Source organism: Dendropsophus ebraccatus, chromosome 8 (assembly GCF_027789765.1).
Source record: "Dendropsophus ebraccatus isolate aDenEbr1 chromosome 8, aDenEbr1.pat, whole genome shotgun sequence".
NCBI classification, from domain to species: domain Eukaryota; kingdom Metazoa; phylum Chordata; class Amphibia; order Anura; family Hylidae; genus Dendropsophus; species Dendropsophus ebraccatus.
Window position 1 is genome coordinate 104,611,156 of NC_091461.1, and position 24,978 is coordinate 104,636,133.

General features: G+C 45.6%; 1 protein-coding gene across 2 annotated transcripts in view; it reads right to left on the bottom strand.

Annotated features, from left to right (window-relative positions):
- The window catches only part of PLPP3 (phospholipid phosphatase 3), a 47,517-nt gene that overhangs the window by 16,874 nt on the left and 5,665 nt on the right, over positions 1-24,978 (bottom strand). The window contains exon 2 of one of the 2 annotated variants that reach the window (XM_069981311.1): positions 5,633-5,790. In XM_069981311.1, the coding sequence (XP_069837412.1) occupies positions 5,633-5,790 (158 nt within the window). Of the gene's footprint in view, positions 1-5,265; positions 5,424-5,632; positions 5,791-24,978 lie in introns of both variants that reach the window. The other variant, XM_069981310.1, reaches the window with a different exon arrangement.

A 24,978-nucleotide genomic window follows, 5' to 3' on the forward strand; every position in this document is an offset into this window, starting at 1 on the left:
TAAACTGAGACAGGACTAAAAACACAGCCAGAATAGGGATGAGCTGCAATACCACCCATGGCCTGTGGACAGGACTGGCGCTGTTTAGGGAATAAAGCATCCATGTTTTTCTAACCCTGCCAACCCTGTTTAATTACAATGTATCCATCACTTCCATCACTATGACGACCAATAAACCCAACAGAGCTCCTGGGATTATCTGGAGATACAAGTGTCTACGTGGGGCTTATACAACCTGTAACAAATTAATGTTCATTCAGATTATCCAACCAGCCATGAACCACAATGGCCTCTATGGTGCCCGCTCCGCAGGCTGATAATACAATGATAAAGAACTGACGTCCCCAGAGCCCACAACTAAGATATCAGAGCAGAGATGTGACTATAATGGAGTGGGCTCCTTCCCAGACCCTTTCAAAGTATCCCATCCATTAAGTCCTATTTCCACATGAATGCTGCGGATCCTGATAAGTCACATGTCACTCGCTTTCCCACGAAGTTATTTTAATTTTGGGTCTGTGTGTATGAATGTGCGGCCGGAAGGAGAGTCCGTGTACAAAGTCCATGTGCAAGGGCTTTGTCTGTGTGTAGCATATATCTATATACCATGTGCAGTCTATGTGTGTAGTATATATCTATACACCATGTGCAGTCTATGTGTGTAGTATATATCTATACACCATGTGCAGTCTGTGTGTAGTATATATCTATACACCATGTGCAGTCTATTTGTGTAGTGTGTATATTATATATCTGTACACTGTGCACAGTCCATGTGTGTAGTGTGTTTATGATATATCTGAACACTGTGCACAGTCCGTGGGATTAGTGAGTGTATTATGTATCTGTATACTACGCTCAGTCCATGTGTGTAGTGTGTGTATTATATATCTGTCCACTATATGCACTGTATGTCCATACATTGTTCACAGCCTACATGCCCGTACACTCTATGTAGTCTATGTATCAGTCCATTTATGTTAATGTGTAGTTTATGTGAGCAGCATATGTGCATTGACTATGTGCATTTCAATACAATGACTACCCTCACACAGATGTTCATGGACCATCCGTCCCCTCCAATCCGCCGGGCGCTGCTGTGTACAGACTATTTGCTCTGCAGACCATTAAACTCCATATTAAACATGAATAATAGTCCAGAATATCCCCAAATGATCCCCCTGTATAATACAGAAGTGGAACAATCGCTCAGCCCCATTTGTTATGACCTCTGCTCCAAAAGGTGGACTGTAAATTCTGGGATCATGGACTCCACAACACCCAGTGAAGTCTCTTGGATGTGACAGAAGGGCCGTAAATCAGAGTTATAACCCAGAGAGGCTCCGCTCCTCTGACAGGGCACATAATGAAAATCAGACTGTGAAACCAGGTCCAACTCTCTCACCTCGGCAGAGGGGCCGGAGCGCCAGGCTGTCATGCCAACCCCTCCCCCCTCCATATTGGAGAGAGAAAAAGTGCACACCATTGTACCAGATGTGCCTGGTCCGTAGAGGGCAAAGGTACAAAGAATGCGAAAAATATAAAAATGCCCAAAATTGGTCTGAATTTGGGGGTAAATAGACAGGAGAATAATGGCCGCATTGTAAAAACAACAAGAACTCGACTCCTCTATTTATAAAACTTTATACGTCCTATAAACTTTGGCGCAAGGAATTTATATCAGTGTCTGTGCCCGAGGCAGGAAAAGGGGAACTAATGAGGCGGAATGGGAATACACGGCCGCAGCTATTACAATACACTGCGCCATTCTTACCTTCCTGGTATTGTACTCACTGCTGGACGTTCACTGCACTGTCAGGGTCACATTTGAGGAGATTTATCAAACTGGTGTAAAGTGAAACTGGCTCAGTTGCCCCTAGCAACCAATCAGATTCCACCTCTCATTCCTTATAGACTCTTTGGAAAATGAAAGGTGGAATCTGATTGGTTGCTAGGGGCAACTGAGTCAGTTTCACTTTACACCATGTGTGACGAATCTCCCCTATAGTATAAAGTGAAACTGGCCCAGTTGCCCCTATCAACCAATCAGATTTCACTTCTCATACCTCACAGACTCTTTGGAAAATGAAAGGTGCAATCTGATTGGTTGCTAGGGGCAACTGAGCCAGTTTCACTTTATACTATAGGGGAGATTCGTCACACATGGTGTAAAGTAATACTGGCTCAGTTGCCCCTAGCAACCAATCAGATTCCACCTTTTATTTGCCAAAGAGTCTATGAGGAATGAGAAGTGGAATCTGATTGGTTGCGAGGGGCAACTGGGCCAGCTCTACTTTACACCAGTCTCTCCCATTGTGTCTCATTCACCATGGGAATCCGCAAGTCTAGAAACTTCTCTTCTCTAGGCCCCGCCCCCCTCCTTATATTTATTTTGCTATCAGCCCCCCCATGACACCGCTGGTGGTCTTCTTCCACAGATGCCGCAATCTGTAAGGAATTAATTGAGGAATTAACTGAGTAACCAGAGTTTTTTTCTTGTAGGAAAACAGGAGGACGAGGAACAGACGTCCATTCTGGGGCAGGGAAAGGTCCTGACTCCTGGCAGATGTAGCAGAGGCGAGCGCGCGGATCTCATGTGTCACATTGTGTCCAATTACCAATTATCAGGAGTTATTATTATTATTATTGCTACCAGAGGCCGAGTGACCATTTGGGGGCCTAGTAGAATGGGATATGTTATCCTAATGGCTCTAGAGGTTGGTAAGGGGTCCATCACCTATGTAGACCCCCCTTGAGTAGCCCCCGGCGGACACAGGCGAAGGTGTTGTCTTCCTTGTGACTTGTGTAACTAATCTTAGATGCTGTCACTCAGGCGGCTGTTACTATTGTTATTACATGATGATACATAATAACTTAATGGCCCCAACTATGAATAGCTCAAAATTGGGAAATATGTGTCTCCGGCCGGTCGCATCATGTAGGACGCCATTCCTTTATGTGAGACCTCTGCGTCATCATGGAGCCTCTGCTAACTGTTACTATAGCTATGGGAGACTATGTGCGCCAGTGTTCCCTAACCTGTGGCTCTATATCCACTGCAAAACTACAACTCCCATCATGCCCTGACAGCCGCAGGCTGTCAGGGCATGATGGGAGTTGTAGTTTTGCAACAGTTGGGAAGCAGTGATGTAATGAAGTAGAAATCCCGATTGGTAGCCCCATCTGTAGGTTCTAAGCTTTCAGCTATAATTTAGACAACTCCAGAGCTGAATTCACAATTCTGCTAGTAGAAGCCCCACCTCTGCTTGTTCAGTGACTACAAAGAGCATGCCGTACTGATTCATCTGACAAGGTGAGGTGCTAAAGAGCTATCTCCTACAAAGCAGTTCAGCGGAGTACAGTGTATTATAGAAGCTCACCAATTCTGATGGTTTCCTCTTAGCTCTAATATTCCACTTTCACCATGCCCTGCTGCTGGTTCAGTGTCAGCACAGAGTGTGTTTTGAGGATTTGTTGTTAGGACTTTCCCAGAATGTATTGCAGTAGACTACAGGGAATTTAAAGTCTCAATAGTTCTGTTGCTTCAATTCTTAATTCTCATCTCTAGCCCTCAGCACCTCTTGCTGGTTCAGTGTCTGCAAAAAACCTGCTCTGCTGATTTGTCTGTTAAAGGGATTATCCAGCGTTAGAAAAACATGGCCACTTTCTTCCATAGACAACACTGCTCTTGTCTCCAGTTTGGGCGGGGTTTTGCTACTCAGTTCCATTGAAGTGAATGGAGCTTAATTTCAAACCACACCTGAACTGAAGACAAGAGTGGTGTTGTCTCTGGAAGAGAGTTTTTCTAACACTGTATAACCCCTTTAAGACTCTCCCAGAGTGCACTGAAGAAGTAAAGTGCATAATAGGACCTCAACAGGTCTGTTGGTTTAGTTTTAGTCGGTGTCTCCCTCCATCTCCCGCTAGTTCACTGTCTGCACAGAACATGCTCTGCTGATTTGTCTGGTAGGAGTCCTGCAAAATATGTCGCATAAGAGCACAATGCATTATATGATCTTGACTATTCTGTTAGTTTACCCTGAATTCTGATCTTCCATCACTCCCTGCTGGTTCAGTGTCTGCACAGAGCATGCTGTACTGATTTATGTCATGCACTGATCATCAATTGAGTAAAATCCCCCCCCAAAAAACACTGCAGTAGTGTACTGTGCACTATAAGAGTCTCACTCAGCGTTTGGTACATATATGTCACTACAGAAGAATTGTGAATGCAGCTCTGGTTGTGATTGGTGCATAAGATAAGATTTTTCCTGTATATAATGTATAATATTTTATCACTTTTATAAGATTATATTCTAAAATAGAATCATATGGTTGATAATAACATACTTTACCTGAGAATTAACCCTGTAAATCCCTCACTCCTGGATACACACACTATAACCCTGGACCTAAACACAGTGAAATCACAAAGCTGAAGACTGATGCAGGACACAGAGGAGGATTGTGCAGTAACCCCTGACCTCCGTCCCTGGAGCGCCATTTTCTACAGAGTAAGCTCCAGCATGGGGCCCCGGGCAAACGTAACAGGATTAATCCACATATGGAAGAAAAGCAAAGGATTTTCCCCAACACCGATGCAAAAGCAAAGATAACGTGGAATAAATCAGAAGAATTAAAACCAGATCCACATAAAACTTCAATAATAGTAATTGCTTCAAGAGAGAAGAAAAATATCACCCTGAACTCAGAGCTGAACTGCGAGATCTGGATGAGAACTGGCTGCTCGATAAATACAGTCTGTGCATAATATGATTTTAATGATACAAAGGTCCAAATCTTCTGCAGTGAACTCTGGCTGCATGCAGCAACCACTAGAGGGAGCTTATGCTCTTACTGTATACAGAAAGCTCCTGAGCTCCCCCTAGTGGTAGCTACAAGCAGATAGATTTTTTTTTCTTTTCACTACAGGAGATTTGGAGCAATGTATCAGGAACAAAGAGTTTTCAATTTGGACTTCTTTTCAGAAATTCAACGAACAGAACTTTTTGCTGGAGAGTTCTTAACCTCCTTATGGGCCATGTGATCTGTAAATGTTGACTATTGTATCAATTGTAATCATATCAGGGGTCTTACACCAAATTAAAAGGGAATTCCACCCTCTGTGGGGAGGCTTAAAGGTTTCTTGGAGATGGGGGTACTTTGGTTACTTTAGGGACCCGAAGGTTAAGAACTCTCATCAGCCTCTATTGAAAGACAATAAAATAGAAGCGATTTGTTGTGATTGACAGTCGGAGCACTTACAGCAAGGATGGAAATGAGAATGCCAGCAGCAGAGAGCACAGCGTCATTAATGGTCTCTCCCGATTTGTTGGGGTACCGGATACTTTCATCGCTACAGTAGAACCCCCGATGATACGGTTGGATTCTGTTAGTTTCAATTATCAGGAAAGGGAGGGCGGCTAGCCATAGAGCAAGAGAGAAAAAAAAAACAGAAACGGGAAACACGGTCAATGAACATAATAATACAAAGAGATCAATGCACTGGGCGGGCAGCGCGGAACGATGCGGGACCTCCCCCGGGTAATGGTGAAGACCAGGACTCCAGCATTACTAGGGGAGGGGGGGCAGGTCTCCGCGGGGCCCGACTCCTGTGCCACATATCACTTACAGAAACCATTGCCACCAGCACCCCCAGTGCCAGAAGCAGAGGGATTGATATTGTGCTTTTCTTAAACTCATATCTGACGCTGGCATCGCTGCAGAAAAAGCCCCTCTGGTAGGGCAAGATGTAAGACGTACAGTTGGTCACCACTGTCGGGGCGAAGGCTGTTAGAACAAAGTCACAAGTTATAATTCATCAAATTAAAACTGCAAAACTTAGAACATAGACATTATGTTTGGTTTATGCTCCACTCATATCCAAAGCTGCATGCACAATGTTTAGGTGGCAAAAGCTTCCTACCTCTCTACTGCTCCCTGCTGGTTCTTCTGACGTGAGTTACATGTAGAAGATGTAGAGCAGGGGTGTCAAGCTCCCGGCCCCCCCGGCTATTGTAAAACTACAATTCCCATCATGCCTAAAGCTTTGGCTGTCCAGGCATGATGGGAATTGTAGTTTTGCAACTGCTGGAGGGCCGCGACCTGTGATGTATCAAGATGCAGGCAACTCATCTTCCAGGCAGTCCACGCAGAACTGTGTCAGAACACTGCAGTCAGAACAATAGTGAATGCAGCTCTGGATGTGACTTAAAGGGAACCTGTCACCAAGACAATGCAATGCTAATATATAACCATGTTATAGAGCAGGAAGAACTGAGCAGATTGATATACATCTTTGTGGGAAAAGATTCAGTATAACTTGTAACATGTTGGTTAAATCCTTGCTCATTTTGTAATAAGGAGTCCAGTGGGCGGTGTCACTCAATGGACTGGACTCTTTAGCATTGAAAGATCAGAAATTTCAATCAATAAATTACCACTTATACTGAATCTTTCCCCATAAAGATATATATCAATGCACTCAGCTCCTTCTCCTCTACAACATGACGCCGACAGCTTAGGTAGCATTTTCATGGCGACAGGTTCCCTTTAAGTAGAAAACAAAACAAGAAACTGTCAAAGTTCCTTGACTGAGGAAGTTGTGCAACTCAATGCATTCCTATGGAAAAAAAGATGCTGTAAACATAATATGGTTATAATAACTTACTCCTCTGACACATTGCACAATACTCAACATTTTCCAGAATTCCACAGACTGAATGTACATGTATGTGAGCAGAATGGTGAGTGCAGCTCTGAATGTGACATAATTAAAGAAGAAAATGAGAAATGCAATGTCTCTGGACACTTGCGGACAATGTTAATAAGAGACTTTAATAAGGATGTTATATTCTACTCCTGAAGAAGGCGGCACACAATGAACAGGCTATCGGCTGCGCACAGTACCGTCTTTCTCCTGCGGACAGAGTGGCCTTCAGCACTTGGGAGGAAAGTGGCGAAACATCTTGTATAAACCCGGCTCATCTCTATTTCACTACCTAAACATTCTAGTCGTCGGCCAACTTGGCCGGGCCAGGCATCCTGCATGCCAAGAGAAGACTGAGCCTGTACAGTCAGGAGGAGCCAGGACCGTAAGGAGAAGCTTTAGCGCAGACCAGATCCAACCAATCAGATTGCACAGAGAAGACAGAGTGGTCACGGCCAGGTATTACGTGGCTCTGTATCGTTACTACGAGTTTACACACAGCTTCTCCAGCAAATGGCTGACACATGACAAATGTGTAAAACACATGTCGCTCCGGGGGAACGGGAACGTTAACCGCTTAATCCCCGGAAGACGGTGGCACGTGACGGACCTCGCACATGTGCTGTTATTCCTGGGAAGCCATCTAATCCTTTTGTTACTGGAAGGGATGAGGACTGAAGAGGTTAAGTGTTTACAGATGCCGCGGACCGTGGGGACGGTTACGATCTGCAACTTCTATCCAGGCTCCCATCCCATACGGCCCAATGGAGTCACAGAAATGGCGATTAAGGGGATCGTACCGTCTTATGGACGTTAAGCTTAATCCTATAAAGAGGAAAGTTATGGAGAGGTGGAGTATAATTTGGCGCAAGTTTAATATGAGTTTTCCAACATTATAGTTACAAAGTTTGGTGCAACTTTTTGGATTTTGAACTTCCCTAAACTGTGGGTGTGGCTTAGCAGGAAAGGGGAGGGGCCTCTAAATCCCAACAGATGGAATTGGTGTAGATGATAGTGGTAATTTAAGGTTGGAGTATAGTCCGGGTGTGTGGCTCACAGAGAATTGTTTAGGCCAGATATAATTGTATTGACACCAGACAATGCACTGTGTTCACATAAGCAGCACAAATCTCTCTTGTGTCATGGTGGTTTGTTACAATGTATCAGTTCGGAGTCCTGACTGTAATCATAGGACACCTCTGATCTGATCCCTGCTTCACTTAATCTCATGTACCGTAACCTCAGATGACTTCTTGATGGCAGGGGGCAGTTTGTTAGGCTGGGTTCACACTTTTTGCAGTCCGTTTTTATCATCCGTTTTTCAAAAAAGCAGATGGAAAATGGAGGGAAAAACGGATGCATTTGTGTGCATCTGTTTTTCCATTATTAAAAAAAGGATCAAATCGGGGTTTTTTTTGTTTTGTTTAATGGTTATGGAAGTCAATGGAAAAACAGGTCAAAATGATGCACACAAAAAAACCGTAGTGTGAACCCAGCCTTAGGCTATGTTCAACCAACGTAAGTTCCATGGGAATCCCACAGAACTCACGTTGTGCTGCCTTCTGGGGGAATCCCGTCTGGAGTGTATACACCTAGTATACACTCCGGCCGGGATCCCTGGCGGCACCGTAGAAAACTGATATGTCAGTTTTCTGTGGACGCTCTTCAGTGAATAGCGGCCGCAGAAAACCCTGTCAGCGCACACAATGTAGCGGCGGCTCCGGCCGCTCGCTCCATAGTGTGCACTGTGCAGTGGGGAGTTCTGATGCGGGAGCCTGCATCAGAACTCTGCAGCAGTATCGGCCGGGATGATCTTTTCCAAGAACGGCCGGGTCATGGAACGGCCGGTCTCTTGCGTTGTGTGAACATAGCCTTACAGTATTAGTCTGGAGTCTCATAGAGAGATCATCTCCAATCTTGATTCTTGCATTATGAATCTCCTGTCCTGATAGTTTGTTACAATGTATCAGCGCAGATATAATGTGTCAGGCTGGGGATTATTTAGGCTGGATATAAGTATTATCCAGCAGCAATAATCTATGGTTTGCTACAATGTATCAGTGTCGGTAAATGTCCAGCTTGTAAGGGATTCTTGCCTGGCTGAATCTCCTGTAACCTCAGATGACTTCCTGACGGCAGGAGGCAGAGAATCAACACATGAAGCAATTTCTGGGAACGCTCAGCTCTAAACATTTACATCTCTGTCTCCGAGCGTCGTTTTCATGCACATCCATAAGTGATGGCAGAACATATGTGACACATAGCACAACTAAACCTGCTAAACCTGACCACCGTGGGGCCCCTGACTGCAGCACATTAGTGTCAGTTCATGCTATTTTCCTGGGAGTTAGTAATCCCCAACCTGTGGCTCTCCAGCTTTTGCAAAACTACAACTCCCAGCATGCCCTGACAGCCTTCGGCTGTCAGGGCATGCTGGGAGTTGTAGTTTTGCAAAAGCTGCACAGCCTCTGGTTGGAGTTCATTTGTATCTCCTATAATTGGACTCTTCCTTGGAGGTGTGACCTATGTGCAGTTATCTCCACCCCTGAGGAGATGCCATTGTCTCAGTAGTTATAGATCATAAAGAACTTGTGGTTCTTTAACTATTAAAAACTACAATTCCCAGCATGACCTGTAATTTTTCAACAGCTAGAGAGCAACAGGGTGGAGACCTCTGCACTTGTGTATCCTATGATGTAACATTTCCTTGGGGGTGTGTCCTATGTGCAGTTATCTCCACCCCCGAGGAGATGCCCTGTAAAAGAGTAAAGAGGCATAGATTGATCGGAGCTGGATCCTGTTAAATGGAATTGAAACTTGTACATTAATTCAATGCAAAATCAGCCCCAGCCCCCTTATAATGGGCCTTTTATAATACTGGGCCCCTTCGGACACCTGGACTTGAAAGGAACTGGTACATTAGCCCCCCTTCCCTATCCCTACACCCCTGAATATCCGGACCCACTTTCGATGCACTCCCTTAAATTTCTACTGCAACAAGGAGCCATTTATTAGCAGCCCCACAAATGGAGCCACAAAGTCACTTAAACACTAATCTCCACATGACAAGGCTCGCCGGGCTGATGACGGAGCGTGGAAATTTCTCTTTAATATTTGGTAGCTGTTTAATTTTGGGAACCGGGCCAATAACTAGAAAGGAAAACGAAAAAAAAAGAAGAAAAAAAACCCACCCTGCCAGGTCTGTGCAGGAGCGCGAGGCTGCGATACCAGAGGTGCGCTCACATTATAAATATTATGATTGCACGCTTGTGACTTGGGCGCTATTTTAAGCAGTTCAGGGCTACTGGATTTGGGGGGGGGGCTTTAAACCTCATTTGGGTTGTAATAGGCGCTCAAATTATTGAAACTGGCTCCAAGCCAAAGTGGCTGAGAGCAAACGTCTTATATTCTGCCTGCGGCCTTTGAAGTCGTAACGTTTCTAAAGAAATGATGTCTGGTGTACACCCCCATAGATGCTCGGCTACCAGCTCTTATAACACCCGGGAAGGAATTTGTGGGGTCTATTTCATCTATATCATCTATCTATCTATCTATACGCTGCTTCCCACCTATGATGACTTTACCCCTCCCGTTCTAAACCACATGATGTCTCTACAGCCGCAGATCATTGTTATTCTCGGGTCCAGTGACGACTCGTATGTTCTGAATTCCCTGGGAAAACCGCAGATGAGGACTGACCTTCCATTGATATCTATAACTGTAAGTAACACTCCAGCCTCCTGTGTATGACTGGTGTCGTGTAGAACAGTATACAATGTATGCAATCTCTATATACAGAAGCTGGTGATATTAGCAAATCGTTACAATGTACAACGTCCCAAACAAAAAAAAATACAACCTCAAAAAGTTGCTATCTTCTTCTTAGTCAAGGACTATGCTCCCACTCCTATAGTTGTACACATAAAGTCCTGGCTCCCTGCACCCCTCCTCCTATAGTCATACATATATAGTCCTGGCCCCCTGCACCCCTCCTCCTATAGTCATACATATATAGTCCTGGCCCCCTGCACCCCTCCTCCTATAGTCATACATATATAGTCCTGGCCCCCTGCACCCCTCCTCCTATAGTCATACATATATAGTCCTGGCCCCCTGCACCCCTCCTCCTATAGTCATACATATATAGTCCTGGCCCCCTGCACCCCTCCTCCCATAGTCATACATATAAAGTCCTGGCCCCCTGCACCCCTCCTCCTATAGTCATACATATATAGTCCTGGCCCCCTGCACCCCTCCTCCTATAGTCATACATATATAGTCCTGGCCCCCTGCACCCCTCCTCCTATAGTCATACATATATAGTCCTGGCCCCTTGCACCCCTCCTCCTATAGTCATACATATATAGTCCTGGCCCCCTGCACCCCTCCTACTATAGTCATACATATATAGTCCTGGCCCCCTGCACCCCTCCTCCTATAGTCATACATATATAGTCCTGGCCCCCTGCACCCCTCATCCTATTGTCATACATATATAGTCCTGGCCCCCTGCACCCCTCCTTTTATAGTCATACATATATAGCCTTGGCCATCTGCACCCCTCCTATGGTTATGAATATATAGTCTTGGCCCCCTGAACCCCTCCTATGGTTATGAACATATAGTCTTGGCCCCCTGCACCCCTGTTAGTTCTGTTAGGTTTCTCAGCAGAAGCAGCAATTCAGTGCTAAGTATAACCCTTTCCTTGCTATGATGCTGATCTTTCTTTTCTTCCTACCCATGTTGCACTTTGCAAACCAAGCGCAGCAGTAACCCGTTCTTCCTCAACATGCCAACTGTACTGTGTACATCATCCTGATTCCCTCAGCACAGGGCCAGCCTATGTCCAGCACTATGTCATGGCATAGCAGAGAGGAGTGGGTGCTGTGCTGTGATTGGCCAGACAACTAAGGGAAAACAAGTCTCTGTGTGTACTACTGGCAAACAGCCCAGCTCTTGTCTTGCAGTGAGCACTCTACACCTTGTCCCCCCTTGAAGGGTTAATCCATGGTTACATCATACAGATGTATTAAAAAAAATCCTCTAAAAACAACAGGTTCACCTTAAAGCAAAACAGTTGAGAGAAATAAAAGGTTATTTAATGGCACTTTGGTGGCAGTAGCCAATGTCAGGACAGTGCGGGATTGTATGCGGTGGCTTTAATGGGCGATTTCCGCTGCAGTAACGACATTACTGAATCTCGTAAAAGGCAATAGTAGTAAACACTGGGTTCCTGCCGCTGCTGCCGACGTTCGGTGAATGGCTCCTTAATGTAATATCCGATTCTGCGGAATCCCAGGATGCGGCCATAAAGCAGCAAATTTATGTATCTTGTGCGTCCCGGACGAGCTCCAGCCGCCGGCTCTGTCAATGTATCTATTGTGGATCTGGAAATCTCTCTTCAGTGCCGACAGCTGCCACCTGCACAAACAGCGCAAAGCTATAGAAATGTATGAAACCCCCGGGCCGGGACCGCGGTGGGCGGAAATATTAAGAGCCCCTCCAAAAAATACACTAATCACTTTTATTAAAGGGGGGGGGCTTATACACCATTTATACAGGATATGGACTATTACACTCTCTATCACTTCTGCAGCACCTGAAAATAATCTGTATAGACAATTACATAGCTAAATATACAAAGGGCCGACAAATTACTGAGGGGCCTACAGGGCTGATCCCCAGGGGGAAGGGGGGGATATCATATAAACTTCTCATATAAGAGAATCTGCAGTGATATTATACCTGCTCTAATAGGATTACTGTTCAGGTCTAGGAAAGAAAATTATCTAGATAGATAGATAAATAGATAGAGATAGATAGATAGATAGATAGATAGATAGATAGATAGATAGATAGATAGGAGATAAAAAGATATAGATATAGATAGATAGATAACAGAGAGATAGATAGATAGATAGATAGATAGATAGATAGATAGATAATAGATAGATAGATAGCTAGAAAGATAGGAGATAGATAGATAGATAGATAGATAGATAGATAGATAGATAATGGATAGATAGGAGATAGAAAGGTAGATAGATAGATAGATAATAGATAGATAGATAGATAGATAGATAGATAGATAGATAATGGATAGATAGATAGATAGATAGATAGATAGATAGATAGATAGAAGATAGAAAGGTAGATAGATAGATAGATAGATAGATAGGGGATAGATAGATAGATAGATAGATAGATAGATAGATAGGAGATAGATAGATAGGAGATAGATAGATAGATAGATAGATAGATAGATAGAAAGGTAGATAGATAGATAGATAGGAGATAGATAGATAGATAGATAGATAGATAGATAGATAGATAGCAAGTAGAAAGTCCACGGCACTCACAGGGTTAACGGTAATAACAACGGTGATTTATTGCATACAGCACTCCAGAAAAAAACACTGTGACATTGTGTCTTTTTCTGGAGTGCTGTATGCAATAAATCACCGTTGTTATTACCGTTAACCCTGTGAGTGCCGTGGACTTTCTACTTGCTATTTAACTAAGGATCTACGGTCAAGATCCAGGACCGCTGGCACCCGAAAGCCTCCCTCTTTATGCAGTGCTGCTTATACTTTCTGTTGTATAGATAGATAGATAGATAGATAGAGAGAGAGAATAAACCATCTGGATTTCTTCCTGAATACATTTCATACTCCAATTGCAGGACATCTCCACAGTCCGGGCCGTCTCTGGTGCTGGGAGCGGCACTTGACGTGAGTTGCATCCAAACCGCGGGGGAATAGCGGCGTTATTCAGTGCGGGCGGATTCTGCTTACATTTGCTCAATCACCTGCCTGAATAGGAATTCTGCCACGCTAAATCCCCCCGCCTTTGTGCTGTGGCACGCAGGTTTGTGAGGATCACATGGTGACAAGGGAGTTCTTTCAATTCCCACGGGAGGGATTTCATTAGGATGGTGGCTGAGCCGCTGACCTCCATTCACCGCTCTCCTACTCCCAGAAAGACAAAGGGCCAGCTATGAAGGAGGCATTGTGTCCTCCTAACTGTGCCGTCTGTCTAATGGTTATACTCTATGGCCAAATGAGAAGAGAGAAAAAATTCTGTCATTCACCGCGTCCCCGGTACAATATCTACACTGTCCTGGTATAGAAATTCAGGGATCAGCTGAATGTCCTCCTATGGGCAAAGCTAGCAATGGGGTGTTGAGGGAGGCGGACACTTTACAAAATACACCATCAATGGAACTAAGCTGCAATACCACATACAAACTGAGGACAAGAGTGGCGCTGTTCCAGGAAGAATGTGTGTAAGGTGCAAAAGACAACACAAAGGGGGAGATTTATCAAACATGGTGTAAAGTGAAACTGGCTCAGTTGCCCCTAGCAACCAATCAGATTCCACCTTTCATTCCTCACAGACTCTTTGGAAAACGTGAGGTGGAATCTGATTGGTTGCTAGGGGCAACTGAGCCAATTCTACTTTACACCATGTTTGATAAATCTCCCCCAAAAGCTATAGGTGTGCCTGGCAAACATGCCACCAAGCAGCCTCTCCAACTGTTGCAAAACTACAACTCCCATCATGATGGGAGTTGTAGTTTTGCAACTGCTGGTGAGCCCCATTACAGTACACTGTGGGGGAGATTTATTAAACTGGTGTAAAGAAGAATAGGCCCAGTTGCCCCTAGCATCCAATCAGATTCCACCTTTCATTTTCCAAAGAGTCTGTGAGGAATGAAAGGTGGAATCTGATTGGCTGCTAGGGGCAACTGAGCCAGTTTCACTTTACACCATGTTTGATAAATCTCCCCCATTATGTATGAATTATTCTGACTGAATAAAGTTTTTTCAATAAAAAAAAATAAAATATACAAAACCCAGTTGATGAAAAGTAACAGTTATCCAGATGACTGTACGCCAGCCAGACGGACAGGCAGGCGGGCGGGCGGTCACAATTCAGGGCCCCCTTACAGGGAACTCTGTGCCCCAGGAATAATCAGACTCCAGGACGCATTAGTCAACGCTTCCCTGAACGCTCCAATTAATCGAGGAGCGAAGACTTTACCAACAGGAGGCCATGATTGTCTATACGGTGAAAGACGAGAAAACTGCAGTACCTAATAAAAAGAGAAGGGGTTGGCGTCGTCTCAGAGCCGGACCGATGGGCTAGTAATTATATGGGGCTTTTCCGGCCAAAGCATCATACAAGGGAGGGGTCTGGGGGGAGGGGGGTCAATAATCAGGGAAAACCATGTAATCACGAGAACAAGTAAAACTAGTAGTGTCCAATCTGGGACCATGTCATTATGTCATTAGCTTCACCTATAGAGGGAGGGAGGAGGGGAGTCAGGTAATATATATAGCACAAGAAGTACATGAGCACACTGTGATGTCACTGTGATGGATAGGCTGTATTCTCAGTGATGTCACTGCTCTCTAGTGATGGATAGGTTGTACTGTCAGTGATGTCACTGCTCGCTAGTGATGGATAGGCTGTATTCTCAGTGATGTCACTGCTCTCTAGTGATGGATAGGCTGCATTCTCAGTGATGTCACTGCTCTCTAGTAAGGTATAGGCTGCATTCTCAGTGATGTCACTGCTCTCTAGTAATGGATAGGCTGCATTCTCAGTGATGTCACTGCTCTCTAGTGATGGATAGGTTGTATTCTCAGTGATGTCACTGCTCTCTAGTGATGGATAGGTTGTATTCTCAGTGATGTCACTGCTCTCTAGTGATGGATAGGCTGTATTCTCAGTGATATCACTGCTGCTCTCTAGTGATGGATAGGCTGTATTCTCAGTGATGTCACTGCTCTCTAGTGATGGATAGGCTGCATTCTCAGTGATGTCACCGCTCTCTAATAATGGATAGGCTGTATTCTCAGTGATGTCACTGCTCTCTAGTGATGGATAGGCTGCATTCTCAGTTATGTCACTGCTCTCTAGTGATGGATAGGCTGTATTCTCAGTGATGTCGCTGTTCTCTAGTGATGGATAGGCTGTATTCTCAGTGATGTCACTGCTCTCTAGTGATGGATAGGCTGCATTCTCAGTGATGTCACTGCTCTCTAGTGATGGATAGGCTGTATTCTCAGTGATGTCGCTGTTCTCTAGTGATGGATAGGCTGTATTCTCAGTGATGTCACTGCTCTCTAGTGATGGATAGGCTGCATTCTCAGTTATGTCACTGCTCTCTAGTGATGGATAGGCTGTATTCTCAGTGATATCACTGCTCTCTAGTGATGGATAGGCTGCATTCTCAGTGATGTCACTGCTCTCTAGTGATGGATAGGCTGTATTCTCAGTGATGTCGCTGTTCTCTAGTGATGGATAGGCTGTATTCTCAGTGATGTCACTGCTCTCTAGTGATGGATAGGTTGTATTCTCAGTGATGTCACTGCTCTCTAGTGATGGATAGGCTGTATTCTCAGTGATGTCTGCTCTCTAGTGATGGATAGGCTGTATTCTCAGTGATGTCACTGCTCTCTAGTGATGGATAGGCTGTATTCTCAGTGATGTCACTGCTCTCTAGTGATGGATAGGCTGCATTCTCATAGCTTTCAACCGTCCCGGATTCTACGGGACAGTCCCGTTTTCGGGGTGCTGTCCCGCGGTCCCGGAACAGCACCCAGTGTCCCGCATTATATGTGGCCCCACCAAAAAAACAATAAACCAGTAACTCACCTGTCCGCCGGTCCCAGCAGCTCCTCTTCCGGCAGAGCGCGCACTCCCGTCATCCTCCGGGGCGGGCAGTGGGGTATACAGACACTGACTGCACCGGAAGTGACCTGCAGCCTCCATCATGAATCACTTCCGGTACAGTCAGTGACTCTGTACCTCGCTGCCCGCCCCGGAGGATGACGGGAGTGTGTGCTCTGCCGGGAGAGGAGCTGCTGGGACCGGCGGACAGGTGAGTTACTGGTTTATTGTTTTTCTGGTCGGGCCACACAAATGGGGGGATTGGCTACTATATGGGGGGATTGGCTACTATGTGGGGCGCTATATGGGGGATTGGCTACTATATGGGGGGATTGGCTACTATGTGGGCACTATATGGGGGGATTGGATACTAGGGGGGGGGCATATATGGGGGATTGGCTACTATGTGGGGGGATTGGCTACTATATGGGGGGATTGGCTACTATGTGGGGAGATTGGCTACTATATGGGGGATTGGCTACTATGTGGGCACTATATGGGGGGATTGGGTACTATGGGGGGCATATATGGGGGATTGGCTACTATGTGGGGGGATTGGCTACTATATGGGGGGATTGGCTACTATGTGGGCACTATATGGGGGGATTGGCTACTATATGGGGGGATTGGCTACTATGTGGGCACTATATGGGGGAATTGGCTACTATGTGGGGCGCTATATGGGGATTGGCTACTATATGGGGGGATTGGCTACTATATGGGGCGTTATATGGGGGATTGGCTACTATGTGGGCACTATATGGGGGATTGGCTACTATATGGGGGGATTGGATTCTATGTGGGGCACTATATGGGGGGATTGGCTACTATGTGGGGCACTATATGGGGGGATTGGCTACTATGTGGGGCACTATCTGGGGGGATTGGCTACTATGTGGGGCACTATATGGGGGGATTGGCTACTATGTGGGGCACTATATGGGGGGATAGGCTATTATGTGGGGCACTATATGGAGGGATTGGCTACCATGTGGGGCACTATATGGGGGGATTGGCTACTATGTGGGGCACTATATGGGGGCATTGGCTACTATATGGGCACTGTTGGGGGGATTGGATACTATGTGGGGCACTATAATGGATTGGATACTATATCGGGCATTTTGGGGGGGATTGGATACTGTATAGGGCACTATTCAGTCAGCAGCATGTGGTGCCTGTAGGGGAGTGGCTATGGAGGGTCGCTATGGGGGAGTGGCTCTGGACGGTCGCTATGGGGGCGTGGCTATGGAGGGTCGATATGGGGGCGTGGCTATGGGGACCGCGGCGCACATGTCCCTCTTTGCTCTTTGCAAAAGTTGGGAGGTATGCATTCTCAGTGATGTCACTGCTCTCTAGTGATGGATAGGCTGTATTCTCAGTGATATCACTGCTCTCTAGTGATGGATAGGCTGCATTCCCAGTGATGTCACTGCTCTCTAGTGATGGATATGCTGTATTCTCAGTGATGTCGCTGTTCTCTAGTGATGGATAGGCTGTATTCTCAGTGATGTCACTGCTCTCTAGTGATGGATAGGTTGTATTCTCAGTGATGTCACTGCTCTCTAGTGATGGATAGGCTGTATTCTCAGTGATGTCTGCTCTCTAGTGATGGATAGGCTGTATTCTCAGTGATGTCACTGCCCTCTAGTGATGGATAGGCTGCATTCTTAGTGATGTCACTGCTCTCTTGTGATAAGCTGTATTCTGAGTGATGTCACTGCTCTCTAGTGATGGATAAGCCGTATTCTCAGTGATGTATCTTCTGCTCTCTAGTGATGGATAGGCTGTATTCTCAGTGATGTCACTGCTCTCTAGTGAATGGATAGGCTGCCTTCTCAGTGATGTCACTGCTTTCTAGTGATGGATAGGCTGTATTCTCAGTGATGCCATTGCTCTCTAGTAAAGGATAGGTTGTACTGTCAGTGATGTCATTGCTCTCTAGTGATGGATAGGCTGTATTCTCAGTGATGTCACTGCTCTCTAGTGATGGATAGGCTGCATTCTCAGTGATGTCACTGCTCTCTAGTGATGGATAGGCTGTATTCTCAGTGATGCCATTGCTCTCTAGTGATGGATAGGCTGCATTCTCAGTGATGTCACTGCTGCTCTCTAGTGATGGATAGGCTGTATTCTCAGTGATGTCACTTCTCTCTAGTGATGGATAGGCTGCATTCTCAGTGATGTCACTGCTCTCTAGTGATATATAGGCGGCATTCTCAGTGATGTCACTGCTCTCTAGTGATGGATAGGCTGCATTCTCAGTGATGTCACTGCTCTCTAGTGATGGATAGGCTGTATTCTCAGTGATGTCACTGCTCTCTAGTGATGGATAGGCTGCATTCTCAGTGATGTCACTGCTCTCTAGTGATGGATAGGCTGCATTCTCAGTGATGTCACTGCTCTGTAGTGATGGATAAGCTAGGCTGCTGTCACTGCTGACATGGCTGGTGAATGAGTTGCTGACACCTTAATGTGAAGGATGTAATTAAAGCCCCTTCCCCCCACAAGTACAGATGTCCGTGAGACCTGTCATTATTCAGGGAAATGAGAGGAAGGTTATAACATATTAGAGGGAGTGCTGAGTGACAGAATTTCCTCTTTATTATGTCTCCAGATTATTCTGTTTGCTCTGTCAATGGAAAATGAAACAACATTTAGTAGTTTTGCACACGTCTCCATTCATCTTCTCTGATAAGAAGATCCAGGGCCCATCAGAAAGCGCTGCCTCCTCTCTGTCAGCCCATGGGCTCCTGTGCCCTCCCTCCACGGCAGATCTATTCTTCCCATGTTTACTCTCTAGCACCCAACATCTTGAGTTGGCACCATCTAATCTTCCCGCTGAGAGTCTCTCCAGAGTAAGCGGCTATCTGGGTTGTAAGCGGAGTTTGCAGATAAGCCGCTGCTGACAGATTGTCTCTCCATTGTCTTTGGAAAAGCTGCAAGAAAAACCCAAGTGGCAAAGCCAACACAATATGACTGGAGCCTGGAGGATCTGAGGCCACAATGATGTGATGATGATGTGCAGCTCCAGCTGGAGGATATGACAGCATGGAGGAATGAGCGCTCATGGGAAGACGCTTATCTCCTATAGCACCAATATAATCTCTGACAATGCACTGTAATGATGTGTGGGGACTGGGAACTGACCAGAAAGGACGATGTTCCCAATAGCTAGCAATCTAAAGAGATAAGAGAGCAACGGATGCACCGTGGAAAATCTGAAAACGGAGAGTGCATCTTCTAATGTTAATCTCCACAATAGGGATGCTGGTTTGTCGCCCTACACTACCTATATAGAGCTGTACATTTAGTTACACACTTTTCTTTGCTCTCTATAGTCCTCAAGTCCAGGAAAAAACACACAAATAAGTTTTCTGATAGAACCTTATACTAGGCCCAAAGAGGACAATAAAAAAATCCAACAATTGGTTAAAAGATTTGACTTGTTCCATGTAGAAAGACACAACTAAGTCTCCATTTTATTCATAGACAGTAAAGGATGATGCCAAGTGTATAGGGTAGTTGGTTGATAGCTATGTGTATGGGCGGCCTAAGACAATGACCGACCCTCATAAAAAACAACATTAGACCAGGCTAGATCTTGTTTCCAACAATGGAGGCCGAGTCCGTTATTAAGGCCCGCCCACTCTTGTAACACTATGGGGGAGATTTATCAAACATGGTGTAAAGTGAAACTGGCTCAGTTGCCCCTAGCAACCAATCAGATTCCACCTTTCGTTCCTCATAGACTGAAAGGTGGAATCTGATTGGTTGCTAGGGGCAACTGAGCCAGTTTCACTTTACACCATGCTTGATAAATCTCCCCCTATGACTTTATAAATGACGCGCCGCAACCATCAATCTATTCCTTTAGCTTCGTACACATGGTGCAAGGATTTATCAAATTCAAAAACAGAAAAAAAATTTGGAGTAAATGTAGATGTTGCAAAGGTTAAATGTGGAGCTGCCAAAAAAAGAAAAAAAAAATCAGGGAGGGAAGAAAAAATAAGTTAATCCAATTTGGATGGATGTAAGTGATCGGCCCTGCGGCCCCCAGATGCCACCTCCCTGCACATGAAACACCAGGGATCGATTCCCAGCTAATTTATGGCCATTCAGGATGCCGCCTCCGCCTCTAAGACAAACATAAAAACTTCTGAAGATTTTTTTCCCTCCCCTCTAAATGAATTTCCCACTAAAGAAAATCAAACCAGAAACAGAGAGAAGCAATGCACATCCCATGAGCGGCTGTAAGGGGAGCCTCCTGCCTCTGGAGCGGCCGCTGTCCTCCTGAAAAGCCTCATTGTCTGCGCCCCGCAGCGCTCAGCACTCTTTATCCTGAACTTGAACCCCCAAGATCTGAACTGGTGAAACGTTTGAGGAGAAGCCGAGTTCTGCCAGCAGGTCTGTACTCCAAAGTAGGCTGCGAGATCTGCCGACACACAACGTTCCAAGGAAACCTTTTCATGGGAAGGAAATAAAAGCGATTTCTTAAAAGAAAAACAAAGAGGGATTAAGAACGTGCAGCGGGTTCAAAGAGAGTTCTGTAACTATGCTGCCCGGTAACGCCAGGGCCCACAGCCTCCAGGTCCTCCTGCTTTACTGGAGATCCAAAAGATTAACCTGAACTAATAAACTCTTGTGTTTTGTTGCTTTTTCTGCTTTTCTTGTTTTTCCAGATAAAGTAACTTTATTACGCTCCTTCATAGGCCTGATAGCTGAGTGGCAAGAGCGGAGTCATAATGGAAGACATCTCTCAGGCTACATAGAGCACTACAACCCCCAACATGACCTGACTACTGGATATGACCATAATATCATTGTATTATGCTCTGTGCTTTAATCACTACAACCCCCAACATGACCTGACCACAGGACATGGCGATAATATCCTTCTATTATAGTTCATACGTAAAGCACTACAACCCCTAACATGACCTGACTACTGTACATGACCATAATATCATTCTATTATACTTCATACATAAAGCACTACAACCCCCAACATGACCTGACTACTGTACATGACCATAATATCATTCTATTATACTTCATACATAAAGCACCACAACCCTCAACATAACCTGATGACTGGTCATGACCATAATACCTCTTTATTATACTCTGTACATAGAGCACAACAACCCACAACATGACCTGACTACTATCTCTGACCATAATACAATTTTATATAACAATACATATGGAGTACTACAACCCCCAACATGACCTGACCATGGGACATGGGACAACTCCCATCTTGCTGCACAGATGAGTTCCTCCAGCAGTTGTGCTCTGAGCTCTGTATACAGGCCTGGGCCGTTGTCTCCCATGTTAATCACTGCTCCATTCAGCTAAAGCTCAGTCTGAATAGGCCTTTGACAATGGGCCAGGGGCGGCCTGAACCTGCTCCACAAAGCTCAGTCCTTTCACTATTTTCACGCTCCTATTAGCGAGAGCTCATAAAACATCTCTGTGTAATTTAAGGACGCGGCCATCCTCACTTTCTGTAAGAGACTCGCTGCAAGTCTGAACACAACAAGTCTCCGCAGGCACCAAGTATACAAGGCAGCCATTAATATTCACAAGGCTGTGGGGACGGTGAGGGACACAAGTCGTCGCTTTCTAAAATTTGCTGGATTATTTTTTACACCCAGATTATTTATGAGGGGTGCTATATAACAGTCCAGGACAGATTACTGAGACTGAGATGTCCGATTGGGCATCAATGGCGGTTGCCAAGGAGACGGCCCCAAAACAATGTCTATTGTGCAAACTTTTCAATAGAATTGGTGGGAAAAAAAATAACGGCCATTTGGCTCTGGCGGAGTTATGGACGGCATGAATTGGCATTCACAGAGACATTTCTATGGCCGCTGAAAGCCACAGCACAAGGCTGAATTCACTTTTCAAAGATATTAAATTAGATCAGGCAGCTGAAAGGCGCATTGTCCTCGGCCCCTTCTCCGCTCTTCTTGATTTCCTAATCAAATGGCTGATGGGAGGGAAGGTAGATGGTGACACATGACAACGGCATTACAGTGGATGGGCACAGAATAGTCGACACATAGAGACAGAGGAGATTTCTGCAACATTATAGAAAGTGAAAGGCCTCGAGATTTACTTTAAAATTACATAAAAAGTATAGCACCACCTAGTGTTCATAGTGTATGCAATGTGCACATCCACCTGAGCCAAGTCCTGGAGGACATACATGCTCAGTGACTATCCCTGTCCACATGATGAGCTGAGGGCTGGAGGTCACACATGCTCAGTGACTATCCCTGTCCACATGATGAGCTGAGGGCTGGAGGTCACACATGCTCAGTGACTATCCCTGTCCACATGATGAGCTGAGGGCTGGAGGTCACACATGCTCAGTGACTATCCCTGTCCACATGATGAGCTGAGGGCTGGAGGTCACACATGCTCAGTGACTATCCCTGTCCACATGATGAGCTGAGGGCTGGAGGTCACACATGCTCAGTGACTATCCCTGTCCACATGATGAGCTGAGGGCTGGATGTCACACATGCTCAGTGACTATCCCTGTCCACATGATGAGCTGAGGGCTGGAGGTCACACATGCTCAGTGACTATCCCTGTCCACATGATGAGCTGAGGGCTGGAGGTCACACATGCTCAGTGACTATCCCTGTCCACATGATGAGCTGAGGGCTGGAGGTCACACATGCTCAGTGACTATCCCTGTCCACATGATGAGCTGAGGGCTGGAGGTCACACATGCTCAGTGACTATCCCTGTCCACATGATGAGCTGAGGGCTGGAGGTCACACATGCTCAGTGACTATCCCTGTCCACATGATGAGCTGAGGGCTGGAGGTCACACATGCTCAGTGACTATCCCTGTCCACATGATGAGCTGAGGGCTGGATGTCACACATGCTCAGTGACTATCCCTGTCCACATGATGAGCTGAGGGCTGGAGGTCACACATGCTAAGTGACTATCCCTGTCCACATGATGAGCTGAGGGCTGACGTCACACATGCTCAGTCACTGTCTCTGTCCACATGATGAACCAAGGGCTGAAGGTTACACATGCTCAGTCACTGTCTCTGTCCACATGATGAACTAAGGGCTGAAGGTCACACATGCTCAGTCACTGTCTCTGTCCACATGATGAACTAAGGGCTGAAGGTCACACATGCTCAGTCACTGTCCCTGTCCACCTAATGAGCTGAGGGCTGGTGGACACATATACTCATTCCCCCTCCATGTCCACCTAATGAGCTAAGTGATGGAGGACACCCATGCTCAGTCACTGTCCCTGTCCACCTGAGCTCAGAATTGAAGGACACACATTCTCGGTCACTGTCCCTGTCCACCTGATGAGCTGAGTATCGGAGGACACACATGCTCAGTTACTCCCCCCCAGAGCAAGGACAGGGTAGCAAACAGAAATAACGTTCTCCCTGCTTGTCAGGGAAGGAGCAGAGCCTCTGCAGTACATGGTGGTATAGCTAAGAAGACTCCTCATTTAGGGGAAATAAGAAGAGACTATACTGTCAGCTGCCAGAGGAAGGAGGAGACTGATAATGTCCAGAGCAACTCCCAGCAGCATCGGGGAAGCACATGGAATCAAGAAATGAGGACATAGACATCTTTATGCTTGAAACATTCTAAATAATTTTATAAGAACATAAGAGCAATTGTCAGGATGAGAAGTGGAGGAACAGTCTGCACTGCTTTCCTGTCAGCTGTTCCCTCAAACCCTGCAGATGTTCCAATATCCTTATTACATCTGGATTCCCGCCAGCAGCTCTACAGAAGAAGATGAGAAGACGTCATAAAGTATACTGGAAGAAAACACACAAACAGAGACGAACATAGGAACAAATCCTGGTCACGTGTGCACAGTCTCTGAGCCTCTAAGGTTGTGGTGCATGAAGTGCATGTAGTGCTACGTGAGGGAATCCTTAGAAGCTGGATTCTGCACAGGGACCCCCTGACCTCCCACCTCTCGGCTACAGGTTCAGACAAGACTTTGCCCCTGGTTCCCGCCTGCAGAGCGTTTCTACCCTCTGCTTCCATTCTCAGGTTATATCTAAGTTAATATGTAACAGATCCAGGAAAACTCAGAATGGTGATGCCAATATTAGTATTTCCACTGAAATTCCCGGTGAATACACAACCTTGAGTGGTCATTTTCTATTCCCTTACCCTATCAGGTCCTGGGAAAGCTTGGTTCCAACTAGTTCAGCTCCCAACAGGAATTCCAACCAATGTTTCCAGACTCAAAACTCTACCAAATAGTTGAAAAGTCGCCTTTCTTCACTCTGGATGGAGTTACAACACCTGCCAAAGTGGTTTTATTCCAAGTCTTGCTGCCTTCCTAATAGACCTAAAGCTAGAGTATATTCCACACTGTTCTCGAATATATAGCCGACGGCTCGGCCTAAAACCCCTTAAAGCAGGTATCTGGATTCCCAAAAAGGAAATAGTAGATGACGCGATCAGTAACTAAGAGACTATGACCCTGAAGGTAAATCTTTATAATGCATATGCTAAATGTTTTTCAAAAAAACTATCCACCAGGTAGCAATACAATCCTATTTAGGATCCTTT